Source organism: Sus scrofa, chromosome 6, assembly GCF_054392235.1.
Source record: "Sus scrofa isolate SSC_HxYL_T2T_F1_AM1 chromosome 6, Sscrofa_HxYL_maternal_Yorkshire_Landrace_v2.0, whole genome shotgun sequence".
Taxonomy (NCBI): Eukaryota; Metazoa; Chordata; class Mammalia; order Artiodactyla; family Suidae; genus Sus; species Sus scrofa.
This window is the reverse complement of record NC_139388.1, coordinates 164,146,851-164,168,322: the sequence shown is the minus strand read 5'-3', so window position 1 is coordinate 164,168,322 and position 21,472 is coordinate 164,146,851. Positions and strand designations below refer to the sequence as shown.

At 36.0% G+C, this 21,472-nt stretch overlaps 1 protein-coding gene across 23 annotated transcripts in view; it reads right to left on the bottom strand.

The window, feature by feature from the left end:
* The window catches only part of TUT4 (terminal uridylyl transferase 4), a 150,527-nt gene that overhangs the window by 72,499 nt on the left and 56,556 nt on the right, over positions 1-21,472 (bottom strand). For 22 of the 23 annotated variants that reach the window (XR_014808270.1, XM_021096637.2, XM_084965065.1 and 19 more), the window contains exons 5-9: positions 15,123-15,300; positions 12,693-12,781; positions 10,485-10,536; positions 9,419-9,488; positions 8,231-8,357 (exon numbers count right to left, since the gene is read on the bottom strand). Coding sequence is in view for 22 of the 23 variants with exons in the window: in XM_021096637.2 (XP_020952296.2) it covers positions 8,231-8,357; positions 9,419-9,488; positions 10,485-10,536; positions 12,693-12,781; positions 15,123-15,300 (516 nt within the window). In the remaining variant the exon portion in view is untranslated. Of the gene's footprint in view, positions 1-8,230; positions 8,358-9,418; positions 9,489-9,652; positions 9,728-10,484; positions 10,537-12,692; positions 12,782-15,122; positions 15,301-21,472 lie in introns of all 23 variants that reach the window. The other variant, XM_084965066.1, reaches the window with a different exon arrangement.

Genomic DNA, 21,472 nt, shown 5'->3' with positions numbered 1-21,472 from the left:
AGGATTCAAAGAAATGGAAAGATATCCCATGCTCTTGGATTGGAAGAATTAATATCGTTAGAATGGCCATACTACTGAAAGCAATCTATAGATTTAATCTGATCCCTATCAAATTACCCATGACATTTTTCACAGAACTAGAATACATAATCCAAAAATTTATATGGAACCATAAAAGACCCAGAATTGCCAAAGCAATCCTGAGAGGGAAAAAAACAAAGCAGGAGCATAACTCTCCCAGGCTTCAGACAATATTACAAAGCTACAGTAATCAAGACAGTGTGCTCCTGTTATAAAAACAGTCATACGGACCAATAGAAGAGAAGAGAGAGCCCAGAAATAAACCCAGACACCTATGATCAATTAATCTTCAACAAAGGAGGCAAGAATATAAAATGGGAGAAAGACAGTCTCTTCAGCTAGTGGTACTGGCAAAACTGGACAGCTGCATGTAAATCAATGAAATTAGAACAAAAATAAATTTGAAATGGCTTAAAGACTTAAACATAAGACAAGACATCATAAAAATCCTAGAATAGAACATAGGCAAAACATTCTCTGACATCAACAGTAAAATATTTTCTTAGGTCAATCTCCCCACGCAAAAGAAATAAAAACAAAACTAAACCAACGGGACCTAATCAAACTTATAAGCTTTTGCACAGCAAAGAAAACAATTAAAAAAAAAAAAGAGAGAGAGAGAGAGAGAACCTATAGAATGGGAGAAAATAGTTGCAGATGTTTGCAACCAACAGGGCTTAAATCTCCAAAATATACAAACAACTCATACAATTCAACAATAAAAACAAAAACTCAATCGAAAACTGGGCAGAAGACCTAACCAGACATTTCTCCAAAGAAGATATAGGGAGAGCCAGCAGGCACATGAAAAAAATGTTAAACATCACAAATTATTAGAGAAATGCAAATCAAAACTACAATGATGTACCAACTCATACCGGTCAGAATGGCTACCATTAATAGGTCTACAAATAACAAATGCTGGAAAGGAAACCCTCCTACACTGTTGATGGGAATGTAAACTGGTACAACCACTATGGAAAACGGTATGGAGGTTCCTCAGAAAACTAAATATAGAACTATGTATGATCCAGCAATCCCACTACTAGGCATAGATCCAGATAATTCAAAAAGACAGATGCACCCACATGTTTAGAGCAGTACTATTGGGAGTGCTGATACATGGAAACAACCTAAACATCCAACAACAGATGAACTGATTAAGAAGATGAGGAACATATACACAATGGAATAGTACTTGGCCATTAAAAAAAAGCCACTTGCAGCAACATGGATGCAACTAGAGATTTTCATATTAAGTGAACTAAGAAAGAGAATGACAAATACCAGATGATATCACTTACATGTAGACTCTAAAATGTGGCACAGATAAGCCTATCTACAGAACAAAAACAGACTCACAGGCATGGAGATCAGACTCATGGTAGTCAAGGAGGGAGAGGGGAACAGAGTGGGGTGGGCTGAGTCTGGGGTCAGTAGATGCAAATGATTACATTTAGAATGGATAAGCAATGAGGTCCTACTATATAGCTCAGGGAACTATATCCAATCTCTTGTGATAGAACATGATGGACAATAACACAGGACAAAGAATGTATATATGTATGACTGGGTCACTTTGCTGTACAGCAGAAATTGACAGTACATTGTAAACCAACTGTAATTTTTAAAAATTTAATTAAAAAAATAAAAATGTCTTCCTTTTAAAAAGGGGGTCCTACATTTACTTTCTTTAAGAAAGATATAAGAATACTGTAAATCAACTCTAATAAAAAAGATACAGTTGTGATAGTACCATTTATTAAATTATTGTTTTATCACTGAAATAAAATCTTTTATTTTTTTCATACATTAAAATCTCATTTACACTAGGAACTTTCTATTCTGGACTTTTTATTCTGTTCCATGCATTTACTTGACTATTTCTATGCCAAGGGTATATATACACTTGACTAGAGCAGTTTTGTTTTTTTGTGGGGTTTTTTTTTTTTTTTTTGGTCTTTTTAGAGCCACGCCCACAGTATATGGCAGTTCCCAGGCTAGAGGTTGAATAGCCCATCAACGCAGAATCTGAGCCTACACCACAGCTCACAGCAACGCCGGATCCTTAACCCACTGAACAAGGCCAGGGATTGAACCTGTGTCCTCATGGACACTACTCAGATTCGTTTCCACTGACCTGCAATGGGAAATCCGACTAAAGCAGTTTTACAGGGATAAAGTACATCCTCCTTCATTAGTCTTCTACTTCTCAATTTTTCTGGCCATTCTCCAACATTCATTCTTCCATGCTAACTTTAAGATTATATCATAATTAATGAAAAATTTTTGGTAATTCTAATTAGTGTACATATGAAAATTAACTTAAGGAGATTTTACATTTTAGCAGAACCATCTCCCTATCCAAGAAATTTGTATTTTCCAAAAATTTTAAAGCTGTCAATTACTCACTTTCCCTCAACTCATATCCAATACCTCTGTAAGTCTTATATTCAAAATTTATCCTAAATATACCTGGCTTCATATCCACTCTAACTTAGCAGTTCATCATCCTCCCTTAGCTGATCTACCACAACAGCTTGTTCATTGGGCTCCTATTTCTACTCTTTATCCCAGAAGGACTTTTTATAAGCATAAATCACATCAAGTCATACACACTTTTAAAACTCATCCTGTGCTTTCCCACACAATTAATTTGTAGTAATTAAAAAGCAAATTCCTTACCACTGAAAGTATCTGTCTAACCTCATCTCCTACAACTTTCACTCCCACTCGATTCACTTCAGCCACTCTTGTCTTCCTTTCCTCTCCTCATGAGCTAGCTTAGAGATTTTGTACTAGCTACCCTTGGATGCTCTTCCCTCATTCAAGTAGCTGGTTATGCAGGTTTGAGTTTAAATATCATGTCCTCAAAGACATGACCATGCAGTCACCATCCAGTGTAATGTAATCCTCTTATTACATCATCTCATTTTTATAGCACTAAATTCTACTGCATATTGTGTTATTTATGTATTAGTTTATTGTCTGCTTCTCCACAAGCTGTAAGGTTTGTGTCAGCAGGACTCAGTATATCTTATTAGATATTTCTAACACCTAGAACAGCATCTAGCACGAGGCATTTAAATAACAACTGCTTAAGGGATAAATGTGTTTCGACTTTGTTTTTACCTTTCAATAATATACTTTTTTTTTCTGTACCTTTCTTATTAAATTCATTCCTTAGTATTTTATGATTTGTCACTGTCATGAAAGTAGTATTTTTCCCTGTTTCTACTGTATATAGTTATTTTTATGACAGAGAAAAACTACTGGCTTTTGTATATTTATATTGCATTTGGTCACCACAAATTCTCTTATTAATCCTAGTTGTTTTTAACTAGAGTTTTCTGGGTATACAATCATATCATGAGCAAAGAGAAAATGCTATTGTTTTTCCAATATTTATAATCATTATTTCATTTCATTTTCTTTTCTTGTTGCATCTTTTTTAAATCTCCAAAATAATGTGTAACATCATCGGTGAACCTCTGCAACAGTCCTTATTTTAAAACACATGGCTTGAGCAATTCACTTTTTTTGATAATGTTTGTTACTGTTCTATTTTGGGTTTTTGTAAACAGCCTATTAAGTTCCATTTCTAGTTTACTTAAGAGTTTTGCTTTTGTTTTCTCTTTTTTAGGGAGAATGCACCTTTTCAGCACTGCAATGCTTTTGTGGGTTTTTTTTCTTTTTTTGTCATTTTGCCATTTCGTGGGCCACTCTGGCAGCATATGGAGGTTCCCAGGCCAGGGGTCAAATCAGAGCTGCAGCCACCAGCCTATGCCAGAACCACAGCAACGTGAGATCTGAGCCAAGTCTGCAACCTACACCATAGCTCAAGGCAACGCTGAATACTCAACCCACTGAGCAAGGCCAGGGACCGAACCTAAAACCTCATCATACCCAGTCGGATTCGTTAACCACTGAGCCACGACAGGAACTCTGCTTTTATGCTTTAATTTTTAATATAGTTATGTTAACAAATTTCCTAATATTAAACTGTTCTTATTTCCTGAAATAAATTCTGGATGGTCAATGATACATTGATATATTCTAGTTGCCTATACATTATTTAGACTTTTGCATGTATTTAAGTAAGATCACTCTATAATTGGATTATTATTTTCTTCTTCAGGTAATAAAGACTAAGTAATAATCACTAAAGATTTAAGTAAATTTAAGAATATAATTAAAAATAAGAGGATAAAAAAAACTTTTATAAAAAGAGTTTGAAATATTCCACTAGAGTAATTTCTCATTTATCAAGGGTATTAGAACAAACAGTATGCTGCCGAATGAATAAATCAGGTTAACTAGAAACTTCTTTCCAACTATAAAGAACTGCTCATAGAAGCTGCTAATACTATCAGAGGAATAACATTAAGGTAGTTTAAAAGAGAGCTCTTAAAACAAAGAGGTCTCAGAGGTCTCATAGTCAAGATATGGAAATAGCCTAAATGTCTATGGATAGATAAATGCATCAAGAGAATGTGGTATATACATACAATGAAATGTTAGCCGTAAAAAAGAAAGAAATTTTGCCATCTGCAACAACACAAATAGACCTAGAGGACATTATGCTAAGTGAAATAAGCCAGGCACAAAAAAATAAATATTATAATAATCTCACTTACACAAGAAATTTAAAATAGTCGAACTCATGGAAGGAGAGAGGAGACTGGTGTTTACCAGAGGCTGAGGTAGAGGGAAATGGGAAGATGTTGGTCAAGGGGTATAAAAAAAGAGAATTAAGTTCTACTGATCTAATGTATAGAATGGTAACTATAGGTAACAATATTATACTGTATATATGGAATTTGCTAAGAGGTCCCATCCTAAATGTTCTCACCACACACACACATAAAAGGTAACTATGTAGGGTAATAGATATGTTAATTAGCTTGATTGGTGATTATTTTACAAAGTATTCATGTATCAAATCACCAAGTTGTATACCTTAAATATATACAGTAAAAAACATGTTAATCACAAAAAGTGGCTCTGAGTCAGGAAACTTGACTATAACGGACTGCTAAGGCTAAGAGTTTAAGAGTTCTGCTGCCCAGAGTATTAATAGGCTTTACTAGAAAACTATTTATTAGTTGAATGCTAAGAATATAGCTACTTCAGAGTGGAGATAGCCAGAGAAAAATCAACAGCAATTTCATAATATCACTTAGAAGAATAGATTATATTCATACATACATCTAGAATTTTTTTTAGCCTTCAAATCATGGAAAATCTGTTTACTAAAATAATGTATAATGTGAACTAAAACTTCAAGATAAATAAATCTGTTAGAAAAAAAACTTTTTTTTTTCCTTTTTACAGCTGCACCTGTGCCATATGGAAGTTTCTGGGCCAGGGGTCGAATCAGTGCTGTGACTGTGGCCTACATCACAGCTTGTAGCAATGCCAGATCCTCAACCCACTGAGTGAGGCCATGGATCCAACCCACATCCTCACAGAGACAATGTCGGGTCCTTAACCCACTGGGCTACAATGGGAACTCTGTAACAAATCTTTGGAAGGAATTATTTGAGAGAAATCATTTCTAGGTTTTTTACAATAAACTCAGAAAATGAAAATCATGGGAAAAAGCTCTTTGCAACTAACACAGCTGTCAAAAATGAGACCCACTGTTCTGCTGGAAACAAAAGAAACCACTCTGCAACCAGCTGAGTAACATGTTCTTTAGTGTCCTTTCTTGATTGGTATGTTTAGAAACAATATAAATTTGAGCAATCTTTTCAAAGAGCCACTTCAGGAAACAAAGTTTATAGGCTCCCCCTTTTTTTTCCAAATGAAAATAACTTGAATACCACTTATAGTCATCTAACATAGTTTGCTTACTTAAGAAAAGAATGTCTGGGAGAAAACCAAGACTATTTATTACCGCTAAAAAATTAAGTAATAATGAAAAGCACCATCCAAGAAGCAGATATTTATTCCTCCATTCCTAGAGTTCATTCAGTTTCCTGAGTGATGCCTATGCCTTATCTACCAGTCTCATCCCATACTCTGAGCTACTTTTGTTACTAGGGTTGTCACACCATTCCTGTTCCTGTTGACTTATCAGTGTTTAAACAATATCACTTGCCAATTAAAAATATATATATATATATATACATATACATATGTAGCATTAGAATTCAAAGTATGTTCTTATTATCTCCTATTCATAATCTCTCCAGATGGAAAAAATTGAGCCTCAAACAGGTGAAGTACCTTGCTCAAAATGACATAAATATTTAGCATAAAAACTAGATTTGCCTTTGGAATGGATTAGCAATGAGATCCTGCAGTGTAGCACTGGGAACTATGTCTAGTCACTTATGATGGAGCATGATAATGTGCAAAAATAGAATGTGTGCATGTATGTGTAATTGGGTCACCATGCTATAGAGTAGGAAAAAAACTGCATTGGGGAAATAACTATTTAAAAAAATAATAAAACAAAATTTCCCTGCAAAAAATAAAAAAATAAACACCAAAAAAAAAAAAAAACCAAAACTAGATTTGGAATTGCTTTATTCCATTTCATGCACTAAATTTCTGTAGTATGCCAGGCATTATGCTAGGCACAGAATATAATGAGATAACTAAGAGATACACACCTTCCCTCAGACTGGTTCACCACTCCCAGTCACTTCCAAGGGTTAAAAATCTCCTTTCTGAAGAAACTGGGCCATGTACTCAACCAATATGCATTAAGTGCCTACTCTATACTGCCACAGTAAAGTAAGAAACATTGAGACCAGCAGTTTAATAAATAAAACAGACTAAAATCCTCGACCTTGCAGGGTTTAAAATTTCAGAAGGAAAAGAGATCATAGTAAATATATAAGTACAGCTGGTGGGGAGTAAGTGCTATGAACAAAATAAAGCAAGGTAAAGGCAGGGAAAGAGATGGAGGCAATGCTATTTTATGTGTGATTCAGGAAACTCTGATAAGCTGAAATTTGAGCAGAAACTTGAAAAAAAGCAAGAGTGAACTATTCTGGATAGGTGGGCTAAGAACATTCTAGACAAAGGGAACAGCAAACACTAAACCTTAGGTATGAAGACACACCCCAACTTTAGGCTTTCTGACTGTTCCCTACTTTTTTTTTTTTTTGCTTTTTAGGGCCGCACTCATGGCATATGGAGGTTCCCAGGCTAGAGATCCAATTAGAGCTACAGCTGCCAGCCTATACCACGGCCACATCAACAGCAATGCAAGATCCCAGCGGCATCTGTGACCTACACCACAGCTGATCACAATGCTGGATCCTTAACCCACTGAGTGAGGCTAGGGATTGAACCCAAAACCTCATGGTTCCTAGTCGGATTCGTTTTTAGGGAACGGGAACTCGAGTTACTTTTCAAGCTGTTCCTTATTCAGCCACTTGGATCTCTCCCAACTATGGAGAGAACCCTTTAATCAAAAGTATTACTTTACCATTCGTCACTATCTCTGGGGTAACCTGGAGCATAGAGGGAACCACAGCTTTTAATAACATAAGTTAATTCTAATTTAGGAAACATATACTACTTCTTAGCTGGTGTTTATTCAGAAATTGCTGCAAATTATCGATAATTCAGAGGAAAGAGAATAATGTTTTAAGATGGAGATTGGGAAAAAATATGCTAACAAAAAAATCTTAACTAGCTAACCATAACATACAATCTTACAACTTTAATTTACAACAAAAGTGAAAACTTGAGTCTCAAATATCAAGATGTGAAAGAGAACATTTCTATACTACATAAAAAGAGTACAGAATAAATAAAAATTCTAAATTAGTAGAATAAATAAAAGTAGAATAAATAAAAATTCTAAATATACCAGTCATTCTACATGCCTATGAAACTTTATTTTCCTGTCCATTATCAGAACCCACCATACCACTTTCTGTCTAGCCCAGATAACTATTTTATTTCCACATATTATGATATATTTTACATGTTAGTCCAAGAAAAAGCCTGAGTTGGGAGTTCCCTAGTGGTCTAGTGGTTAGGACCCAGTGCTTGCACTGTTGTAGCCAGATTCAATCCCTGGTCCAGGAACTGAGATCTCACATCAAGCAGCTGCACACTGCAGCCAAAATAAATAAATAAATAAGAGTTATATTTTAGGTACTTTTTTTTCTTCTGCTTTACTTACCTTAGCCCAATAGCGAAAGGCTAACACCAAGGGAATAAAGACAGGTTCCATTTTGCCAAGAGCAGCAAGTAAATCAGTAGTGAGGCATGCCATATCATTTCCTGCACTCACTCTACAGAGTAAACCACTGTGAATAAAAAAAAAATAAATTTCACTGTATTAATACCTTAAAACCAGAATACTTCAAATCCTATGGCTACTCCTCTCCACTTACCACAGTTACTATCGAAGAGATCATAATAAACAAATGCTTGGAGTTCCCTGATGGCACGTGGAAGTTTCCAGACCAGGAATTAAACTCAAGCCACTGCTGTGACAACACCAAATCCTTGACCACTAAGGCCACCCGGGAACTCCTCAATTTTCTAAGAAAAGAAGTAAGCTGAACTAGACCTCCACAGGCCTTCTAGCTTTGAATAAGAAAATACATTAATCTTAAAATGTAAGAAACAATGGTTAACAATCAAGAAAATAATACTTCATTGTTTCTGTATTATTTCCAACTCTCCCACATTGGTCTCAAAAAGGATTATTTTTGTGTCCTTTGTCAAAGGCATTTTGCTCTCTCAGTCTTATAAATATCTGAACAGAAAGCCAAGATTAGTCTTCAATGACTCCTTCAATTTCAGTGAATTAAAAACTAGATTCTAAGAGATAGTGAGTTCCTTGAGAAGAGAGAGTATTATTTATATTTGAAATAATCAAAGCAGTACCTAACATACAGTTAATGCTCAATACAATTCAATTGGTTGGGTGAATAAACTTGAAAAACAAAAAGTTTTTTTTGGGGGGGAGGGGTTGCTTTTTTAGGGCCGCACCTGCGGCATATGGAAGTTCCTAGGCTAGTGGTCCAAACAGAGCTACAGCTGCTGGCCTATGCCACAGCCACAGCAACGTAGCATCCAAGCCATGCCTGCAACCTACACCACAGCTCACGGCAACGTAAGCTCCCCGACCCACTGAGCAAGGCCAGGGATCGAACCTGCATCCTCATGGATACCAGTCGGATTTGCTTCTGCTGTGCCACAATGGGAACTCCAGGCTTGCTGTTCTTAATAAATATAAATTAGCTTAGACATGTTAACCCAAGGAGAAATCTAAAATGAAAATTTTCTCCCTTAGAGATATTCACTGCATATTTAGTTATTATTTTAAAAAATACTTTATTTTCTCTTCATTATTACCAACCTTTTCCGATCTCTGCACACCACAACAGGAACTTTAGCATGAAAATCAGATTCCACATCCAAATATAATACTAATAAGGGGGAAAAAAAACAAGTAAGTGAACGTCAGCATCTCTTAAATGTTTATTCTGTGGTAAACATTAAGTAATAGTTTCCTGCTCAAAATCACTCTCATTGCATCTGTGGGATAATCCACTCTTCTCATTATGAGCATCAATCCAACAGAATCTCTTACCTCTCTTGGTGCCATTTGCTGTATTATCACAAACCACAGGCAGAGTCCCAAATAATGTCCAAACATTATAATCACCTTAAGAAGAAAGGTTTTAACATCCCTAAAAGTCTGAATATTTCCAAGTAAGTACAGAATCTAGTCAAAGTTGTTAAGCCTTCATAGTTAGCTAACAGAGAACACCACTTACTTCTGAGGGCTACTTGCACAGGAGTCATGGAATGAGAACCTACAAAGCTTTAACAATTTAGTTCCTTTAAATTATCCATGGCAGTAAAAGGCTAACTCTGCTGGTCCCATTTCCGGTTACTATACAAAGAAAGAATCAGCCCAATCAAAGATCCTAAGGAAGGACTAACAGGTGAAGCACGTTTCCACTACGAAGTCTTTCTCTACATCTCCAAGGTAGACCCCATGCCATAAAATATCTCAACAAAATGGATATTATTTCATTTGAAGTTGAAAGAAAATCTCTTAGTATTACTTGTTGAAATTAATCACTTATTCAAAGAACATGTGCTGAAGCCCTGTATTTCAGGAATTGCATTATGCATGGTGGATATGACAATGAATAGATGCATTCTAAAATTACCCAAAAGATGGCTGATTTTGATACATCAATTTGAAATAAGACACTTTTGATATGACATGTAAATGTTCTAGTATACCTACTAAACACATATGTGTATGTATATATCCATTTGTAATACAATGACTCAAATATGCTAGCAGTTTTAGTTTAAGTTGGTTAGCCATATGGAAGCAACACAGAGCAAATATTCTTGAAGAATTTTCTTTAGAAAAACAACTTTTCAAAAAAAAAAAAAAAACTCACCGCTTTTTTTTAAAATCCCAAGCACTTGTATCAGAAGATCTGGATGATTCATCTAAAAAAGTTTAAAATTAGATCAGTATACCAACTTCAAAGTTAAAACTGCAGAACTTTAGAGATAATTCAATTTCATTAGACATGAATAAAATCATGCTCTGTACTTTTTTTTTCTTTTTACACCTGTTCCTGCAGCATATGGAAGTTTCCAGGCTAGGGGTGGAATTGGAGCTGTAGCCGCCAGCCTACAGCCAGCAACACCAGATCCAAACCACAACTTTGACCTATGCCGCAGCTCATGACAATGCCAGATCCTTAACCCACTGAGCTAGGCCAGGGATCGAACTGGTGTCCTCATGGATACTAGTCAGGTTCTTAACCCACAGAGCCACAGTGGGAACTCCAATGCTCTGTATTTTAAAATAATGAAAACAGGAGTTCCCATCATGGCACAGTGGTTAACGAATCCGACTAGGAACCATGAGGTTGCGGGTTCGGTCCCTGCCCTTGCTCAGTGGGTTAACGATCCGGCACTGCCGTGAGCTGTGGTGTAGGCTGCAGACGCGGCTCAGATCCCATGTTGCTGTGGCTCTGGTGTAGGCCGGCAGCTACAGCTCCTATTGGACCCCTAGCCTGGGAACCTCCACATGCCGCAGGAGCGGCCAAGAAATGGCAAAAAATAAAAAAAAAATAAATTAAAAAAAATAAAATAATGAAAACAGAATAATGTTTTATGTTAAGAAATTTTATTCATGGAAGTAGATTCTAATAAATCATGCAGTGCTATTACTCCAGCAATGCTCCTAGAATTAATGAGTTCTTAGAGTGAGAAAAGATTCTGCAATTTCACAGCTAAACAAATCGAAAGGAAATTAGTTTACCAACTTATTTCTAAAGAGAAGATGTTGAGGTAAGAAATTTAAGGGATACTGACAACTGGCAGCACGGCAAAAAGGCATAAATTAAAATATTACTTAAAATAATATGCATGTCAAATATTTAGTTTAAATGTGTATTTTGCTACTATTTAAAAAGTATTTAATATTCATACATTACGTATAAGTTAAGGATTGTATCAGACTAGAAACTAAAACATCAAATTTTCACCCACATCGAACACCTATGAGCATAAACTAGTTATTCAAAAAATTAAAAACAGGAGTTCCTGCTGTGTTGCAATAGGATTGGTGGCATCTCCACAGCACCAGGACTTGGGTTTGATCCCTGGCCCTGCAGAGTGGGTTAAAGGATCTGCACTACCACAACTGTGGCGTAGGTCACAAGAGCAGCTCAGAGCTGATCCCTGGCCCAGGAGCTCCATATGCTGTGGGGCAGCCAAAAAAGAATCTAAAAACACATAAAATGTCAAAAGATTATTTTATTTATTTATTTTTATTTATTTTGCTTTTTAGACTGCTCCCTCAGCATATGGAAGTTCCAAAGCTAGGGGTCGAACCTGAGCTACAGCTGCCAGCCTACACACGCCACAGCCACAGCAATGCGGGATCCAAGTGTCTGTGAACTACACCACACCTCACGGCAATGCCAGATCCTTAACCCACTGAAAAGAGGTCAGGGATGGAACCTGCATGCTCATGGATTCGTTTCCACTGTGCCACTATGGGAACTCCCTAAACAGATTATTTTAAATGTCAGATATGTCAGTAAACAAGCAATGCTAGCAATGCTAAACAATACTGGTATTTTACTAATCGTCCCAGCAACTACTTACTGAAATTACCCATAATGTACTATGCATTATACAAAAAATTTGATACATATCATCTTATTTAATATAAAAGTTATTATTACCCCTATTTTGGAAATTGGGAGCTGAGGTTCAAAAAGGTCAGGTAACTTGCTCGTTGCAGCCAAGATTTGAACAGAGATGTATAATTTCAAAATTCTTTCCTCTTTCTATACTGCTTACCATAAACAATAACTGTTCAACAAGCTCAAATATAAGAATTTTCCCTTTCTTTTTTTTATGACTGACTTCTTTTCCTTTTTTTCTGTCCCTTATTCCTTTAATTCCACCAATGTCTGACACCGAGAAAGTATTCTCCATAAGCAATGTTTAATCATGATGGCTAACATTCTACAAGTCAGAGTTTTATAGTCCCCCTCATCTTCTTTAAAAAAATAATCAATTAAAAGAAAACACCAAGCACTGGTTAAGAACTACACAAGAAAGGTTCTTTTCTAATTACTTACCTTGGGAGGAAATTTTATATCTATATTAACATCACTACTCTTCAGAGCAAACTTGGTGAGAGATGAGCCATACAACCTAAGTGAACATTCTGAAAATAAAGGAAAAATATCAAAGCATGAAACAGCATGCAAATAATGAGAATTTCAAAAAAATAGCAGAAGGAAAATTTCACACAATTCTATGTTTTCCAATTCTGGTACAACAATGATGGAAGAATAACCACCTTCCTAACTAACTTGCAAAATAAAAAAAAAACAAAAAAACAAAAACAAAAAAAAAACCCTTAGTTACAGGGTTCAGGACCAGAGAAGACAGAAAGAAACAACTCACATAAGCTCTGTGTCTAAACAAAATTTTAGTAATAATTCATTTTAAAATGACTAGAAGTATGTTTCACGTTTAATACGTAACAGTAAAGAATTACTAATCTATTTATAGCTATTTTTACTCACAAACTACATTTTTTTAGATATTTATATTTATATAAAAAATAGCACCAAATTTTTGTCTTTTAAAAAAGCATATGGAAGTTCCCAGGCTAGGGGTTGAATTGGACCTGCAGCTGATAGCCTACACCACAGCCACAGCAATGCCAGATCCAAGCCAATTCTGTGGCCAACACTGCAGCTTGCGGCAATACCGGATCCTTAATCTACTGGGCGAGGCCAGAGTTCAAACCTGCATTCTCATGGATACTGGTCGGGTTCTTGACCTGCTGAGCCACAACAGAACTCCCAAAAATAGCACTTTAAATAAGGAAAGGATCACAGACACTCAGCCAAAGCTCTTAAAGACACAAAGTGAAGCCAAGTCAACTGATATTGCAAACCTAAAATCAAAAAATCTCTTAGATTTCAAGGCTACCAGCATCTTTCGTAAATTACCAATTACGTTATTTTTAAAAATCCTAAGGCAGGAGTTCCTGTTGTGGCTCAGCAGTAACGAATCCAAAGTATCCATGAGGATGCAGGTTTGATCCCCGGCCTCACTCAGTGGGTTAAGGATCCAGAGTTGCCGTGAGCTGTAGTGTAGGTTGCAGACATGGTTCGGATCCCACATGGCTGTGGCTGTGGTGTAGGCTGGCAGCAACAGTTTTGATTTAGCCCCTCGCCTGGGAACTTCCATGTGCTGTGAGTGCGGCCCTAAAAAGCAAAAAAAAAAAAAAATCCTAAGACAAAATTTTACAGCATCTCACCAGAGAGCAAGTTGAAAAATAACATGATTGGGACTGATAAGGTAGGTTTAGTATGTTTCAAAGTGTAAGTTTATAAACTCAGCTGTATATGTAAAAGTCTACTTTTCAAGTTCAGAAAATGTCTGAAAGTCATCCAAGTCATTAAAATTATAAATATCTCATTTCTATCCTTATAATAATAGTGAATTATTCCCATATATAATTTAAATTAGTATCAATATAGATAGAAAACTACATTACAGAAAAGGGAGAAATAAAAAATTTTCAATTTCAGGAGTTCCCTTTGTGGCTCAGCGGTTAACGAACCCAACTAGGATCCATGAGGATGAAGTTTGATCCCTGGCCTCACTCAGCTGGTTAAGGATCCAGCATTGCCGTGAGCTGTGGTGGGGGTCACAGACGTGGTTTGGATCCCAGATTGCTGTGGCTGTGACGTGGGCCAGCAGCTGTAGCTCCAATTCAGCTCGTAGCCTGGGAACTTCCATATGCCACTGGTGCAGCCTTAAAAAAAAAAAAAAAAAAAAAAAGGCAAAAAAATTTTTTTTTCAATTTCAACTTTTTATTCTTTCTTATAAATCTCACATCTTTATACAAAATTATAATTTATCAACTGTCCAAAATCCATCTGGTCATAAGAAACAAGTCTTATTTAATACAAATTTATTCAAATTCAGTATTAATGCAAAAAAAGATGAGGGCCAAGCAAATAATCTACACATAAGTGTCTATAATAAACCTGGCCCAACTCCCCCTTGCACCCAAAACAAGCTTTCTGTAAAGAAAGAGCAAGAGTCAAAAAATAAATAAATAAAAGTGCAAATTTTACCTCTAACATCCTTAAATTAATTTTCCCCACTATCAAGCAATAGGAATTTTATTCAGTGACTGGTTCAAATGTATATACTGAAAATAATATGATCAAAATGTCTATTCAGAAGTAAACTATAATGAAAAATTAAAACTTAACAACCAACTACTAAGCAACTAACCTTGCATTAGGCATTTTTAAAATCTTTTTTTTATTATTACAAAAATTAAGCTGTACAATAATTCATTTTCCTTTTCTGAAATATTTCCCCCAAAAGTTTTAAAATAATTAAATTCATCTACTTTTAAGATGGAGGAAAAAAGAGAAAAGAAAACATTAAGAAATCTACCCTCAGCTGAAGAGGAAGCAAGAGGAAAAGTTTTTAAAAGTGTGGCTTTTAAAATTAAGTATAAAATGAAGTTGTACCTGGTAAAAATGCTGTTACGACCTTTGACATTTCCTCCACAATTTCCTGACGGACTCTGAGGTCATCATCTGTTATTCCTTGTTCTTTTGCTAATTCAATAACTGCAACACTTAAAGCAGCCAAGTGGGCAGGTGAAGGAGGTGGCAGAGAACGAAGCTCACTTTCTTCTTGTTTTTCCTATTAGTGTTATGTTTGACAAGAACAACAACAATAAAAATTTGACAACAATTATTTTAATGTCTCATATTTAAGAGAAAAAGACAGAAAAATATTAACAAATATTCAGACTTTAGACACTGAGGATTGGGAAATGAAGAGACAGATCCCTGCTTTTGGGAAGCAGGATTAGAAGAATAAGAGGTGCTATAGGGAGGGTGCTATTAAATATTAAAAAAAATAAATAAAACTTGGCTGTATTTTACTCTGTATAAATTCTGAAATACTGCATCGAAGCCAAGATTCCATAAGTACAACATTTAGCTGTGGTCTAAATGCTACTGTATTTTGTTACAGCCAAGATACTGTCTTAGATGTGGCAGAGGTCTTGAATGTCTCTGACTGGCATGTACAGTATCAGATTAAATGGTAATAGAAAAACACCCTAAACATTATCATCATGTTTCCCTGAGGACTATTTTCCTTTAGTCTAAAATACAACCCTTAGAATTTTCCTTTGTCTTTTGGAGGTTAACATTGATTTCATTTGTCCATCAATATATTCTGTGTTCACTATTTTTAGACAATTTCACTAGGTATAAAAATACAGGTTGACAGGAGGTCTTCCTCCCTTGGAATTAAGTTATTCAACTATCTTCTGGCTTTTGATGCTGCTATCGATAAGTCAGCCACATTCCCAACTTTTGCACCTTTATGAATGATCTTACCTTTTCTTTTTGAATACTTTTTAACAAACTTACTGAAATATATTTTATACAAAATGCATTCATTTTAAAACTTTAAATGCTCATATTCCTTTGTAATCACTCCCTCCCTCTTCCACACCCATACTCAGACAACCACCAACTGGCTTTCTCTGACTACAGATTAAGCTGAATTTTTCTCTAGAGTTTTATATACATGTAATCGCAGTATGTACTTATTTTTGCCTGGCTTCTTTCACTCAGAATAATTAAGATTCATCTATGTTGTTCTGTAATCAACAGTTCACTCCTTTTTACATCAAACAGTGTAAACAAGGTATGGATATACCACAATTTGTGTATCTGTTCATGCACTGATACATAAAAACTGCCAAAATGTTTTCAAAAGTGAATGTATTACCATATGATCCAGTAATTCCACTTCTGGGTATTTATCCAAAGGAAATGAGAACACTAATAGGAAAAGAAATCTGCACCTCCATGTTCACTGCAGCCTTATTTACAATAGCCAAGACATGGAAACAACCTATGTGTGATGGAGGACAGAATAAAGAAAATGTGGTCTATGTATACAATTGAATATTATTCAGTCATTAAAAAAAAAAAGAAAATCTTGCCATGTACAACAACACAGATGGACCTTCTGGGCATACTACTAAATAAAATAAGTCAGAGAAAGACAAATATTGTTATGATCTCGTTATGATCTCATTCATATGTGGAATCTGAAACAACAACAACAAAAACTGAACTCATACAGAGAACAGATTGGTGGCACAGAGGCAGGGTGGGTGCTTAAGGGTGAGCAAAATGGGTAAAAGTAGTCAAAAGGTACAAACTTTCAGTAATAAATTAGTTCTGGAGATATAATATTCTTCTTGGTGACTGTAGTTAATAAGACAGTAATGTATATTTGAAAGTTGCTAAGAGTAAATCTTAAAAGTTCTTGTCTCAAGAAAAAAATGTTATGTATGGTGGTAAATATTAACTAGATTTATTGTGGTGATAATTTCACAAAATATACAAATACTGAATCATTATATTGTATACCTGAAACAAATGTTATATATGTCAACTGTCTCTCAATTAAAAATACAATTTTTTTGGCCTTGCCCACAACTCATATAAGTTCCCGGGTCAGGGGCCAATCCCATCCCACAACAGCGATCCAAGTCATACCACTGACAACACTGGATCTGTAAACTGCTGAACACTAGGGAACTCCTAAAAAATAAACTTAAAAAAAAAGTTGATATACTTTGGTACATGTCCACCAGTACTGTTTCAGACTTGCAGTTCATTCACATCCTTGACAACACTTGGCATAGTCAATCTTTCTAATTTTAGCTGTTCTAAAAAGTGTTGCGATTTTCCTAATGACAAATAACACTGAGCATTTTTTCATGTGTTTGACATCTGTGCATCTTCTTTAATAAAATACTGGCTCAAATCTTTTGCCCATATTTTTATTTGATTGTTTACAGTATTCCACTGTTATTCTTAGGGGATAAGTTTCAAGGCCTCCAACGGAGACCTGAAACCACAGATAGCACCAAACCCTGTAAAAACTATTTTTATACTACACATACATACCTATGATAAAGTTTTATTTATAAATTAAGCGCTGTAAAAGACTACTCTAATGGCCTGCATCAATACTCTGCACTTTGGGGCCATTATTAAGTGAAATAAGGATTAGTCAGACAAGCACTGTGACACCACCAACAGCCAGTCTGATAGCCAAGATGTCTATTAAGTGACTAACAGGCAGATAGCATATACAACATGGATCTGCTAGACAAAGGGATGCTTCACATCCCAGTGGGGAATGAAGCTGAATGACATGAAATTTTACCATACTACTCAGAATAGCATGCAATTTAAAACTGTAAGTTGTTTACTTGTATTTTCCATTTACTATTTCAGACATGGCTGACCAAGGTTACCAGAAACCATGGAAAGCAAGTAAGAATAAGGGGGAGTTACTGTACTTACTACTGAGTTTTGAAAGTTTATATCTTCTATAAACAAATCATTTACCAGATATATGATTTGCAAATAAATTCTCCCAATATGCAATTAATATTGTCATTCTTTAAACAATATCTTTCAAAGAGCAAAGGTTCATAATTTTTAGAATCTGTTTTTCAATTTGGGATTTTGGTCAGGATTGTGTTCAGTCTATAGATCAGTTTGCAAAGACATTTAACAGTATTAATTCTTACAACACATAGATGAAGTTTATTTCTCCATTTCTTTCTCTCAGGAATGTTTTGTACTTTCTGTACAAATTTTGCATATTTTTAATGCTAATGTAAGTAACAGGGTTTTTTGGGTTTTCTTTGTCTTTTTAGAGCCACACTTGCAGCATGTGGAGGTTCCCTAGCTGGGGGTCTAATCGGAGCTACAGCTGCTGGCCTACATCACAGCCACAGCAACGCAGGATGCAAGCTGCGTCTGCGACCTACACCACAGCTTGTGGCAATGCCAGATCCTTAACCCACTGAGCGAGGCCAGGGATCAAACCTGCAACCTCATGGTTCCTAGCTGGACCGGTTTCCACTGTGCCACGACAGGAACTCCATAAATAGCAGTTTTTTTAATTTTCAATTTTGTACTATTTATTACTAGTAAATAAAAACTAGTTGATTTTTGCATATTGAGCTTGTATTCTGCAACCTTGCTAAACTCACTCATTAATTCTAATAACTCTTTTCTAGATTTCACAGATTATTATGCATAAACAGTTAAACTGCCTGCAAATTTAGTTTTACTTTTCTAATTGGGATAGCTTTCTTTTTCTTGCACTGGATAGAGTCTCCAGAATTACACTGAATGGAAGTGGTAAGAACTGACATACCTTTTTTTAAATGCTTTATTGTGATAAAATATACATAACATAAAATTTACTATCTTACCATTTTTACAAATGTACAATCATCATCATTCATCAGCAGAATTCATTTCATCTTGTAAAACTGTAACTCTATACTTATTAAGAATAACTCCCCATTCTTCTACCACCCCAAGCCCTGGCAACCACCACTCTACTTTCAGTCTCTATGATTCTGACTACTCTAAGTACCTCATATAAGTTAGGTGTAAGAGTACCCATCATGGCTCAGGGGAAATGAATCTGACTAGCATCCATGAGGACGCAGGTTTGATCCCTGGCCTGATTCAGTGGATTAAGGACACAGTGTTGCTGTGAGCTGTGGTATGGGTTGCAGATGTGGCTCGGATCCCACGTTGCTGTGGCTGTGGCGTAGGCCGACAGCTACAGCTCCAATTCGACCCCTAGCCTGGGAATCCCCATATGCTGTAGGTGTGGCCCTAAAAAAGACCAAAAAAATTTAAAAGTTGGGTATAAATACAGTATTTGTCGTTTTGTGACTGGCTTTTTTAAATTAAAAAAAAAATTTTTTTTAAGTTCCAAGGCTAGGGGTCGAAACAGAGCTGTAACTGCCAGCCACAGCCATGCCAAATCCAAGCCATGTTCTGTGACCTACACCACAGCTCATGGCAATGTTGGATCCTTAACCCACTGATCGAGACCAGGGATCGAACCAGAGTCCTCATGGATACTAGTCAGCTTTGTTACCACTGAGCCACAATGGGAACTCTGTGACTAGCTTTTTTTTTAGTTAGCATTAATTTACTTAAGATTCTTTCATGTTGGAGTTCCCGTCGTGGCGCAGGGGTTAACGAATCCGACTAGGAACCATGAGGTTGCGGGTTCCGTCCCCGCCCTTGCTCAGTGGGTCAAGGATCCGGCGTTGCTGTGAGCAGTGGTGTAGGTTGCAGACGCGGATCGGATCCCGCATTGCTGCGTGCGGCTCTGGTGTAGGCCGGCGGCTACAGCTCCGATTCGACCCCTAGCCTGGGAACCTCTATATGCCACAGGATCGGCCCAAAGAAATAGCAAAAAGACAAAAAAAAAAAAAAAAAAAAAAAAAAAAGATTCTTCCATGTTGTAATATACTGAATTGTCTTCCTTTTTAAGGCTCTATAATATTCCATGGTGTGTGCCATTTTGCTCATCTATTCATCTGTCGATGAACAAAACATTTACTCCCAAGATTTAGCTATTGCAAATGATGCTACTATAAACATGACTTTACAAATATTAGACCCTGCTTTTCTTTTGAGCATATACTCAAAAGAGTAACTGCTAGCTCATACGGTAATTTCACTTTTAATTTTTTAAGGAACTGCAACACAGTTTCCCACAACAGCTATACCGTTTTCATACCTATCTTTTTTCCTAATCTTAGGGAGACAACATTCAGTGTTCCACCATTAACTATAATGATAGCTATAAATTCATCATAGATTTTTTTTTATCATGTTGAGAACGTTCCCTTTCATTCCTAGTCTGCTGAGATTTTTTTTATAAGGATGTTTTAAAATGCTTTTTCACCATCTACTAAGATGATCATATAGTATTCTTTTTCAGTTTTGTTAATATGATGAATTACACTGACTGGTTTTCTAATGTTAAACTCTTGGAATAAAGTCCTATCTGATCATGATGCATTTTCTCCTTAAATATATTACTGGATTCAATTTTCTTATATATTTAGAATTTTTGTATTTATGTTCAAGAGGGATACTGATCTGAAGTCGTCTTTCATTGTAATGTCCTTTTCTGGTTTGGTAATAAAGTAATACAGGACTCATAGACTGGGTTGGAAAGTATTCTTCCTCTTCAATAGTCCTGGAGGAGTTTGTTTAGAACCAGTACACAAGTACCAATTATCCCAGAGCTCAGTGATGCTCTTTTCTTTCTTTTTTTCCCAAGTTCATTTTTCTTTCTCTTTCATTTTGCATAGTTCGTTGCTATATCTTCAAGTTTACTAACCTTTTCTTTTGCAATGTCTGATTTGCCATTAGTCCTACAAACTGTATTTCTCATCTCACACATTGTAGTTTTCATTTCCGTAAGTTCAATTTGAATCTTTTTTTTTAGGGCCGCACATGCAGCATATGCAAGTTCCTGGACTAGAGGTTGAATTGGAGCTGCAGCTGCCAGCCTACACCACAGCCACAGCAATGCAGGATCCAGCCTTCACCCACAACTTGTAGCAACACTGGATCCTTAACCCACTGAGCAAGGCCAGGGATCAAATTCTCATCCTCATGGATACTAGCTGGGTTCTTAACCCACTGAGCCACAATGGGAACTCCTTGAATCTTTTTTATATTCCCCATGTCTCTATTTTTCAGAACACCACGAATACAGTTGTGTTAACTGTCTTAAATGTCCTCCTCTGCTAATTCTGCTTTGTCAGCTCAAGGTCAGTTTCAATTAGCTGATTTTTCTTCCCTTCATGGTTTGTACTTTCCTGCTCCCTTGAATGCCTGATAATCTTTAACTGAATGGCAGACAATGTGAACTTCTGGAGGTGATAGATATTTTGTATTTCCATAAATATTCTCAAGCTTTGTTCTGTAGTGATACAAAATAC